The sequence below is a fragment of the Rhipicephalus sanguineus genome, chromosome 1 (genome assembly GCF_013339695.2).
Source record: "Rhipicephalus sanguineus isolate Rsan-2018 chromosome 1, BIME_Rsan_1.4, whole genome shotgun sequence".
NCBI classification, from domain to species: Eukaryota; Metazoa; Arthropoda; class Arachnida; order Ixodida; family Ixodidae; genus Rhipicephalus; species Rhipicephalus sanguineus.
In genome coordinates, this window is record NC_051176.1 from 324333842 (window position 1) to 324345540 (window position 11699).

General features: G+C 50.7%; 1 protein-coding gene across 1 annotated transcript; it reads right to left on the reverse strand.

The window, feature by feature from the left end:
- Positions 1-492: 492 nt before the first annotated feature.
- Positions 493-5050, reverse strand: LOC125756990 (uncharacterized). Its single transcript, XM_049412102.1, has 2 exons — positions 1866-5050; positions 493-1825 (listed from the first exon to the last, which is right to left on the reverse strand). Exon 1 carries the CDS (start codon positions 3899-3901, stop codon positions 2363-2365), a length of 1539 nt encoding a protein of 512 aa, XP_049268059.1. The 5' UTR covers positions 3902-5050; the 3' UTR covers positions 493-1825; positions 1866-2362.
- Positions 5051-11699: the final 6649 nt, after the last annotated feature.

The following is an 11699-nucleotide window of genomic DNA, read 5'->3' on the forward strand; positions in this document are numbered from 1 at the left end:
AAGTGGTTGAGACTCAGAGTGTCTGCCAGTTGCCAGGGTCATCGTCGAGGGCCCTTTTGGTAGGTTGGAGACGGAAGCGGCGGTGTCAAAGAACCTTCCTGTTCAGTACCCGTACCTATTTTCAAACAAATCAGATCAACTCTTGAAAGACAAAGGCTTGAACTTCTGTGAGGGGACAGTCTTGGCTCTCACGCGATCCAAGGCCCGAGAAGTGGCAGCTAAGCTCACGCACGAGCAGGTTGAAGAGACAAGCGCGCTCGGCGACGGCAGGATAGGTATCGCAGAAGTTCTTTCTGAGGAGAGAGGCACGGAGGCTTCAGCAGCGAATGCTGCTGCAAGTGTTGAAATAGGGGGAGTAGTAGAACCGAGCTCGCTCGCGTTCCAGAGGTTGCGAGGTATCAGTGCCAGTACTATGCGCGAAGAGCAGACAGCCGACGAAAGTATTGAGCGACTCGATACTGTTGCGACCGGCCTTTGGAGGCACCAGAGACTCCGGAGGAAGAGGCTGGAGGAAGGCAAACTTAATAGAGGTTTTATTTACATGGGCGAGCAGTTTGTTTCAACATGACGATTTTGTCCTACAGGACGAGGATTTCTTGTCTACATGACGACGATTGCACGTCGAATGAGCCCGCGGGGCTCGTTTTAAAGGGTCTCTTTCCCCAGATCCCTAGATGGGGGAATTTCTGCAAGTTGGGACGGTCCAATCGCGTCCCACACAACACTAATGAGGGTGCCACCCACACTCGCCCAGGTCAGCGTCGTCGACTGGGGCGTGGCCACCGCACTCTGCTGCTCTTGCACCAAAGGGTGTAACATGTGGTCCCCGCCATGTGAAGGCCGTAGGGCGATGGGTCCCACGCTCGGACACAAAAGGTCTGCAGTTCCGAAGCACCTTGTCGATCAATTTGTGGGGCTGGTTGTCATCCGCGCGGATGCCGCTGTCTCGTCAAGGTAGATTTGGCGACAGGAAACCATCATGGTCGTCTGGCCGAACGCGGATGGGCCGGACTGCAAGGCGCCTCACGTCCCATCTCGGGAGGACAATTCAAGCGCTTGAACCATTGTCAAGGCAAGCAGCACTTCGGCGCCCGGTTCGAAGAACAGGGGACGCCGCTTTCTTTTCGGCGCAGGGGCCGATCGTAACAGCTCGTCCACCGGCGGAAGACTCGACCTGAGGGTGACCAGCTGTACAGGTTGCCCGAAGCGTCGGTGAAAGTCGCGTACTCCGGGACACTGCCGAAGACGCCGAACCATGGACTCTCGCACTCGTTCCTCGGTGCTTTCCTTCCTGGGAATACGCATACACACACACAACCACAGGCACAGGAGAGCGCCCTGCCCGCACTGAGACACATCGAGTCCAAAACAAAATCATGTGAAAACACCCTGCCTTAAATAGTACAACTAAAACACAAAGCAGCAATCGAAGAGTTTCTCCGAGCTATCGCTGAAGCTGCTAATCCCGATACAAGTATAAGCTTCCTATTAAACTGCCATGAACAAACATGATCTCTTCTCCAGTGATGTGCCCTTCGTGGCCTACCTGTGTGCAAGCGTCAGTAATCCGCTGTAAGTCAACCAGGCCTCATACTCGTGAACAAAAGCTTTACGCTTCAACCTCTCTTTTGATCCCAAAATTTTGTGCCGCCAAAGCTAGTCGTCAAGTTCCCTTGAGCTGACGAAAAGCAGACTGTCGTGCTGCACTAACACAAGCAGCGCCATTCACTATTCACGTCCGCAATTTCTCGTACTAGTGCTACTGCGCTTATGTACCACTAACTCTCCTTTGCGGTCACACTTCTCATAAACAAACATGGATGTACTACGATCACAGTTCTTATAAACAAACACGGATGCACTACTAACTCTCGTCTGCGGTCACAATTCTTACAACGCATACACACAAACTCGCGCACTAACTCCTCCTACTCACGTCCACACAGGACACATGCGAATTAAAACAAAAATAAACAAGAAAAAAACTTTCGCATGAACCCTGAAAAAACTCGAAGCATATCCCTGCTTCCTCACGCGCACTCAAAATCAACTGCCAAGGTCACTCTTAAAACACTCCTAACGCCGCTCTTAATAACGGACTCGTAGGACACACCCTAACGCACGCTCTGATGCGTGTCGTTATGCAACCGCACAACGCTTATCCCTAAAAAAAATCACGCACAACTTAAGAAATAAACAAACAGCTTAGGAAGTAAACAAACTTAAAACTAGTAACTTGAACAATATCTAGTAGCCGAGAAACCAAAAGAAAACAATCCAAAACTAAAATAAGCAAAGAAAACAAAATTCAAAATGAAACAAACAAGTCCGGTAGCGACAATATTCCAGAAGCTTACGGCTGTCACTCATTTTTCAGACGTACGCGCGGCGGTCGCTCCCTATGGGCCTTTCTTGTCGGAGGGGGACTACAACAATCGCGAAACCCGTTCGCTTCACCTCCGAACCCCCCCAAGCTCTTCGTTGGAGGCCTGCATTCTTCCCCTCTTTCCGCTACTTCTTGGGAACCACCGACGCTGCATTCCCGCGCCCCATCAAACGCGCCGTGGATACTCCGACGGGAGGCTGACTGACTCCTTCCCTGTGACTGCACCTGCGCGCAATGCGCTTTTCTTTTTCTTTTCGTCCGGCGGCTCGGACGCATGCAAAACTTTGTCGCCGATGACAAACGCCTTTCTCTTCCTACTACGCTCAAACATTCAAAGCCTTTCTTCGAACTCGTCGTCCCTTTTCCCGCGCTCCTGGCTCTACGGTGTCTCTTTCGTCTTCGCCGCTTCTTGGGGCTCATTTTCGAGCATCCCGCTCGCATCTCTTGCTGATCAGCACTTTCGCTGCTTTCGCTAGCTGTCTCACCCGCGCAATCTAAATGATTTACATACAAATAATCTTTTTCTTCCCTCTCCAGACTGGCGGACAGCTTAACGCGCTGAGGAACAACGCAACTGTTTTCCTCCGAACAACCTAGCTCGCATACCTGGGAGCTGTCTCCAACTGCATTGTGCTCTCTACTCACTTCGTTCGCTCCACTTCCTAAACTTACGCTGGTGTTCTTGCCTCGCGGGTCGAAATATCCTGGGACACCGCAGGCAAAATCCACCGTTGCGATACTCTCACTTGGTGTTTGTGCCAGCTTTTCCACAACTGTCTTAGCCGTTTCTCTAGAATTCCACTGGCACAACACTTTGTCGCACTTATTCTGGCCTTCGGCGGCCTCTCCTCTAAGCGCAGCATCTTTCGCAGCTGCCAACCTCGGTTCATTCTTGAACCTGCTGCTATCTTCACAAGTGCTAGCCTTCCCTACGGCTCTGAATTGCACCGCACTCGACTGTTCCTCGCACCTTTCGTGCGCTACATCTACCGATTGACCACTCCGCTGCTTTCGATCTAACCCGCGTTCTAGTCTCTCAATTTCCTCGTCCATTGCTTGCATCTCCTTCCTGTGTTGTTGAACCCTTTTTGCCTCCTCTATTTTCTGTTCCTGATAACTTAAGATTAGATTCCAAAAATAATCAATATCCTCCTCCTTGTTTTTGCTTCCGACTATTATTTCGCGGATTTTATATGCAGGCATATCGTCGTCTACTTCTATGTCGAGCTCCCAACACAACTGCAACAGGCTATCCTTCGTCAATCTCATCAGACGTTCCAGTCTTTCACACTCATGTTCCAGCCTTTCACACTCCTCATCCCATTTTGCCTGCTCTACTTGCTTTTCTTGATTTCTTAAGATTAGATTCCCGAAGTAATCTACATCCTCCTGGTTGTTTTTGCTTTCTACTATTATTTCGCGGAGTTCTGACGCAGGCGTATCGTCATCTACCTGTATGTCGAGCTCCCAACACAACTCCAACAGGCTATCCCTCGTCAATCTCATCAGGTCCATGGCGACTACCTTGCTTTGGCTCAGCTCTGACAAAACACAAACAAACCCACCAGCGTTTCAATTCTGGGTCTGGAGAAATTGAAGCCTGGCGAATCCCACAGCAGAGACCAAAAGCCAACCACACAAGCAGCAACACGTAGCCAACATCCCTCTCTACCTTCTTCCCGTTTCACCTTCACTCTTCTACCGCCTCAAACCTCCCAAAACACTCCCGCAACGAACCTTCGTCTTCTCCTATCAACTAATCTGAGTTACCATGCTTATCCTAACATGCTCAGATCATCGCCGAGTGCTGCTCTGTGCTGAGATAACAACCACAATTCCTAGGCAGTTGCTAGTTTTATCTATCTTTTAACAGGTCTAGGCTAAAAGACTCGATACATCTCAAGCGCAAAGTCAGTCACTCACCCCATACCGTGCGGTCATGGCACGCTGCGTCGATCCCGCCGAATTCCGGGTTCTAGGGCTTTCGGCTGACCTCCGGTCCATGTCGCTTTCTGTCGATCCGTCATATCCCACCGTCTGCCATCCAGTTGTTGCGACCGGCCTTTGGAGGCACCAGAGACTCCGGAGGAAGAGGCTGGAGGAAGGCAAACTTAATAGAGGTTTTATTTACATGGGCGAGCAGTTTGTTTCAACATGACGATTTTGTCCTACAGGACGAGGATTTCTTGTCTACATGACGACGATTGCACGTCGAATGAGCCCGCGGGGCTCGTTTTAAAGGGTCTCTTTCCCCAGATCCCTAGATGGGGGAATTTCTGCAAGTTGGGACGGTCCAATCGCGTCCCACACAACACTAATGAGGGTGCCACCCACACTCGCCCAGGTCAGCGTCGTCGACTGGGGCGTGGCCACCGCACTCTGCTGCTCTTGCACCAAAGGGTGTAACATGTGGTCCCCGCCATGTGAAGGCCGTAGGGCGATGGGTCCCACGCTCGGACACAAAAGGTCTGCAGTTCCGAAGCACCTTGTCGATCAATTTGTGGGGCTGGTTGTCATCCGCGCGGATGCCGCTGTCTCGTCAAGGTAGATTTGGCGACAGGAAACCATCATGGTCGTCTGGCCGAACGCGGATGGGCCGGACTGCAAGGCGCCTCACGTCCCATCTCGGGAGGACAATTCAAGCGCTTGAACCATTGTCAAGGCAAGCAGCACTTCGGCGCCCGGTTCGAAGAACAGGGGACGCCGCTTTCTTTTCGGCGCAGGGGCCGATCGTAACAATACACATCAGCAGGAAGGCGTGGCACGAAAGAACGTGAGGTTCTTTAAGGAGAATGGAATCTTGTATCGTGCGTATCAAGATAGGCGTCAGAGATCGTTTGAACAACTGGTAGTTCCAACTAAATACAGGGAAGATATCCTACGCATGGCCCATGATAACTCGTGGTCAGGGCACTTGGGGATAAAGAAAACTAAAGCAAGGTTGTTGCAGGAGTTTTACTGGCCCGGATGTTTCCGCGACGCAGAACAGTTTGTTAAGTCATGCGATGTGTGCCAGCGCGTAGGGAAACCCAATGACAAGTGGAAAGCACCGCTCAAGCTAGTTCCCATAATAACGGAGCCATTTCGTCGGGTTGTCATAGACACAGTCGGACCACTGCCAACGACTTCGTCGGGGCATAAATACATACTTACTCTGATCTGTCCCGCCACTAAGTTCCCGGAAGCTGTTCCGCTGAAGGAACTTAGTTCGTCTGAAATAGTTGACGGGCTCCTGAGCATTTTCTCTCGCGTGGGTTTTCCAGCAGAACTCCAAAGTGATCAAGGAAGCGTCTTTACAAGCGCTTTAACGACAACCTTTCTGGAGCGATGTGGAATAAAAATAATACATAGCTCTATACATCATCCCCAGACAAACAGTGTAGAGAGGTGGCATTCAGCGCTTAAACGAGTGCTGAAGACTCTGTGTAGGGAGAGCTCTCGCGATTGGGAACGCTGTCTCCCCGCAGCTATGTTTGCGTTGCGCACAGTACCGCACGAGTCGACGGGGTTCAGCCCGGCGGAGTTGGTGTATGGCCGCGAACTGCGATCGCCTCTCCGCATGCTTAAGGAGATGTGGTCAGGAAGAGAAGAGACGACAGTCGTCGAGTACGTTCTCCGTTTGCTCAAAAGAATCAGCGTAGCACGGGAATTGGCTGAGGCTTGTATGAGCGCGTCGCAGCTTAAAGCCAAAGTGTACTACGACCGAACCGCCAAAAAGCGCGCGTTCAAGGTGAACGACCGTGTGATGCTGCTGCGGCATTCGAGGGCCAACAAACTTGAAGTACAATGGGAGGGTCCGGCCGAGGTCGTGCAAAAACTGTCAGACACTAACTACGCAGTCAAGCTAGGAGGGCGTCGGAAGGGAGTGAAAATATATCATGTAAACTTGATGAAACCATACGTCGAGAGACAGGCCGTCGTATGCCTTTCACTCAATGGCTACGAAGAAATTCCCGTAGAGTGTCCTCCCGGTTTCGGAGAACTAGATCGGTCAAAAGCAACGAGTGCGAAAATGGAAAAGATGGTTAGTGACACGGATCTAACAGGTGACCAAGTTCAGGGCTTGAAGAGCCTGATCGAGGAGTTCGAGGGTTTGTTTTCAGATAAACCGGGTAGAACAGATGAGATAGTGCATGATATTGAGTTGACGTCCGATGAGCCAGTCAAAGCGAAACCGTACCGCGTGTCTCCAAAACAGAGACATGATGCGAAAGGAGGTTCAAAAGATGCTAGATTTCGGCATAATTGAGGAGGGTGATAGCGACTACGCTTCTCCCTTGATCATGGTGGAAGTTCCCGGTAAGGAGCCGCGTCCATGCATAGATTATCGGCGGCTGAACTCCAAGACGAGAGATCAGCTCTATCCTATTCCTAATATCGAGGAAAGGATAGAGACCGTCAGTAAGGCGCGGTACATTTCTACTCTTGATCTCATTCGCGGGTATTGGCAGGTGCCATTGACGGCACGAGCAAGCCGCTACGCCGCATTCGTAACCCCTTTCGGATCCTTCCGTCCACTGATGCTCAGTTTCGGGCTCAAAAATGCCCCGTTTTGTTTTTCTAAGCTCATGGACAGGGTGCTACATGGCTTAAACGACTTTGCTTTGCCTTACCTTGATGACATCGCCGTTTTTTCAGACTCTTGGGAGATGCATCTGAATCATTTAAGGAAAGTATTTGAGCGTCTGAGGAACGCGGGGTTGACGGTAAAGGCAGAAAAATGTAAGTTGGGAGGGGCTCAAGTGAGCTACTTGGGACATGTAGTCGGGCAAGGACGTCGGATGCCTTCTGAAGTCAAAGTGGAGGCCGTGGCATCCTACCCGCGACCCAAAACGAAAACTGACGTACGCGCTTTTTTGGGGCTCACGGGTTACTATCAGCACTACGTAAGGAACTATTCCGAGTTGGCGAGCCCGCTGACAGATGCACTGCGAAAAAAGGAGCCCGCCATATTGGTGTGGGATCAAAAAAAGCAGGACTCGTTCCAAAATTTGAAGTCGGCGCTCATCAGCCGCCCCATTTTACAGGCACCTGATTATGACCAACCATTCATTGTGCAATGCGATGCTAGCGACCGTGGCATGGGAGCAGTACTTTGTCAATGTGACGGGGCAGGGGCAGAACATCCCATTGTGTACATTAGCCGTAAGCTAACTGTTCGGGAGGAGGCGTACAGTGCCTCCGAGAAGGAGTGCGCCTGCCTAGTGTGGGCTGCCCAAAAACTGTCGTGCTACCTTTCAGGCACCCGATCTACATTTCAGACTGATCACTGCCCGCTCAAGTGGCTGCAAAACATGTCGCCCAAGAATGGCCGTTTACTCAGGTGGAGTCTGGCACTGCAGCAGTATAACTTTGATGTGGAATACCGGAGAGGAAAACTTAACGGTAACGCTGATGGCTTGAGTAGGCCGTCAGAATAAAGAGGTTTAAGAGGACTCTTCTCTTGAACCCTCGAAGCCCGATTATACCCTTATCCAATGCAGGGCTTCAGTGAGTACTCAGAGGAACACTATGATTGCTGTTTTTGTGTTTTAATTGTAATGTATAATGTAGACTGTTTTGTCTTGCGCTTCTTATGGACTCGATGTGTCTTAGTGCGGGCAGGGCGCTCTCCTGTGCTTGTGCTCGTGTGTGTGTATGTGTGATCCCAGGAAGGAGGCCTTGCGGAACGAGTTACGAAAGGCAGTGGTTGCGTCATCAGCAGTGGCCTGGAGGACGCCACCAAACAACGACGCTTCGGGCAACCTGTACGGCTGGTCACCCTCAGGTCGAGTCTCCCGCCGGCGGACGAGCTGTTACGATCGGCATCTGCGCTGAAAAGGAGGCGGCGTCGCCTGTTCTTCGAACCCGGCGCCGAAGCGCTGCTTGCCTTGACAATGGTTCAAGCGCGTGAATTGTCCTTCCGAGATGGGACGTGAGGCGCCGTGCAGTCCGGCCCATCCGAGCTCAGCGAAGACGACCGTAATGGTTTCCTGTCGCCAAATCTACCTTGACGAGACAGCGGCGTCCGAGCGGATGTCAACCAGCCCCGCTAATTGATTGACGAGGTGCTTCGGAGCTGCAGACCCTTTGTTGCGCCCGGCGGTCCGAGCGTGGGACCCATCACCCTACGGCCTTCTCATGGCGGGGACCACATCTTGCAACTTTGGTGCAACAGCAGCAGAGTGCGGTGGCCACGCCCCAGTCGACGACGCTGACCTGGGCGAGTGTGGGTGGCACCCTCATTAGTGTGTGTGGGACGCGATTGGACCGTCACAACTTGCAGAAATTCCCCAATCAAGGGATCTGTTGAAAGAGACCCTTTAAAACGAGCCCCCGCGGGCTCATTCGACACGAAATCCTCGTCCTGTAGGATGAAATCGTCATGTACAAACAAACTGCTCGCCCATGTAAATAAAACCTGTTAAGTTTGCCTTCCTCCAGCCTCTTCCTCCGGAGACTCTGGTGCTTCAAAGGCCGGTCGCAACAGCCCCCAGAGGTGGACGGATAGATAGATAGATAGATAGATAGATAGATAGATAGATAGATAGATAGATAGATAGATAGATAGATAGATACGCTGAAACTGGCAGAAGTTCGCTAAGAAATTATTAACATTTAAAAATCATTTGGGGAGTACTTCTGCCACGTAACTACAATTGTCATCTGGTTTGCTCGCGTTTCCTTTTGAAAACTTGCTCCCACCACTGAGCTGGAAGTGCCGCGGCGGTACCGCGGTGATAACGCAGGGAAAGCACGCGTCAGATGACGATTTTGCGTGTCGCGTGTGGTTTATTTGGGGTGAGCTCATGGTGAGTACAATGTAACTAAATCCCTACAAAAAACTCGGACTACATAGTGACATCGTCTCACATTGACGTAAGCAGGGTGTCTACCGACCGGGAAAATCGGGAAAACCGGGAATTCTCAGGGATTTTGGGTAGTCTGAAAATTATCAGGGAAAACTCAGGGAAATTCTGCTCCCATCAGGGAAAATCCACAGTAACTTTATTGAAAGGCAACGAAAGTCGCGGTAGCGTTGGCTCGATATTTTGTGAACGCATTTTTCAAATCAAACGGCTGCTGCGGCTGCGGGGAAATGGCGCACCTCGATGCTGTCATCGTTTTCGGAGCGGTGAAGTGAGAAAGAATCCACCTAATGCGTGGTATGCGGGAACCATGAACCACGACACATCGTATCGCGCAATGTTGTCAGGGTGTTCTGTGACTACGCGGTGTAGTTCTGTATACTTTCTCGCGCGTGCTGTGCGTTAGCGCCAGATATGGTGTTTTTGTTATCGCCGCGTGTCAAGTAACAAACATGATTAGTTGTAGAAGCGGTAGCAGCAGATGTAACGAGCTTGAGTTATCTTGCAAGCGATCGCGATCGTTCAGGAAGCGGATGTCTTCGACAAGGCTGATATCTGGCAAGCCATCCCGTTCGGCGAGAGGAAGACGACGCTTGTTGGCTGTTATCGGAGAGCTCACTCGCTCTGATCCCGAGCTTCAAAAATGCTATTAGGACTCCGTGAAGAATAGAATAAATTTCCAGGCGAGAGCTAGCGTAACTAACGGGCCCATTCACAGCAAGTGAAAGCTTTTTTCTTTCTTTTTTTCCCGATGGGGGCACTGCTGAAACAAGTTTTAGGCAGTCGACCGATGTTTTTGGGGGCTGCAGCTCGCAATCACCAGCCACACGACGTGGATGTTTGCTACAAAGCCGAATTACAAAACTTTTCAGAGCCAAGGCATAGCGGCGACCGAAATTCGCGACACCAGCACGGGTCCCATTTGCTCGATTCGGCGCGCGATGCCGGAAAACAGTAACGTTTCCACCATAATCGTATGTGCCGTAATTCATGCTGTTGCCGTGCTTTCATGCGATCTCGCCCCGCCACGGTGGTCTACTGGTTACGGCGCTCGACTGCTGACCCGAAGGTCGCGGGATCGAATCCCGGCCGCGGCGGCTGCATTTTCGATGGAGGCGAAAATGTTTGAGGCCCGTGTACTTAGATTTGGGTGCATGTTAAAGAACCCCAGGTGGTCGAAATTACCGCAGCCCTCCACTACGGCATCTCTCATAATCATATCGTGGTTTTGGAACGTTAAACCCCAGATATTATTATATTTCATGCGATCTTAGCCCGCAGCTATATTGCTTTTTTTTGCGATAGCAATTATATAGACACTGCGACGCGAATTTTTCGCCTTCGCCATGATCTTCCTTATCAAGTCCAAATCGCGATTACATCACCCCGCGCGTCGTATTCTCCATGCGCGAGTGAAAGCGCGCGAGCGCTGCCGACGAACGGGGCTTAAGCAGAGGTGAAACGAGCCGACCGTCACATGGAGATAGGAGCCGGCGGGTTGGGGAGGGCGGGGGCTGCGTGAGTTCGACAGGAAGTGCGTACTTTGTACCAGCGGGCGTGGTCGCGTGCGCCGCGGTATCTTTAGTGGGGATCAGCAGACGGCTCATATCTTTGTAGGTGTTGTGCTCTAATTATTGCAAAACTTCCGTTGAAGCCATAGCAGTGGCGGATCCAAAGGGGGGGGGGGGGGCATTAGGTACCTGAATCCGCCCCTGAGCCATAGATAGGGCACTTATCTTAGTGCAGCGGCTGCGTTTCCTGAAGGAGCGAGCAGCTAGCCTATATTCGTATGAAATTCCTCTTTGTTGCTATCGGATTTACTATTTTGCTCTCGCGGTGAAACTGTGACTCTTTTTTTCGAACGTAGGATGGTTTTCGATGTTTTGCGTTCGTGGAGAGCAAATGGTTCGGCTGGGCAACATGGTAGCAAATGCGTTGCATTGCTCTGGGCAACGCGCGAGGATTTGACAGGAACCCGCAGCAGCAGAACAAGCGCAATTCCACAGCGCATTAAACCCACATTTGTTTTGTATTTACATGTGACACTCTGGCAAGGCATCTAACTGTGATTGCTGCACCTCAGGCTCAAGAAAATTGATTTTTTTTTTCACGCGAAAAATAAAAAAAAAGTTTTTTTCATGCTGCCATATTAGTCGAGCATTCTTGTGGCATTTTCAGTAAAAGAGTAATCCTTCGGTGACTGTGCTTTGCATGAAAGGTCGAATTTCAGTTTAACGAAGTTTCGATATAACGAAGTGAGTTGCCGCTTTTACCAACTTCGCTATATTGAGGTTTAACTGTTTTATGTGCTATTCAAATGGGATTAAGTCGTTTTTATTTTCTAACGTGCGTATTAGAGAGTGACATCACCGAGCGATATGGTCTCTACCCATCTTGACATAAAGAAAGTTCTGCTTCACTCAGGGAATTTTAGCAAAAACACTCAGGGAAAACCTGGAAAACTC

Excerpts from the sequence above, each read along its gene's own strand:
- LOC125756990 (XM_049412102.1), bottom strand. The coding sequence starts at position 3,901 with ATGGACCTGATGAGATTGACGAGGGATAGCCTGTTGGAGTTGTGTTGG.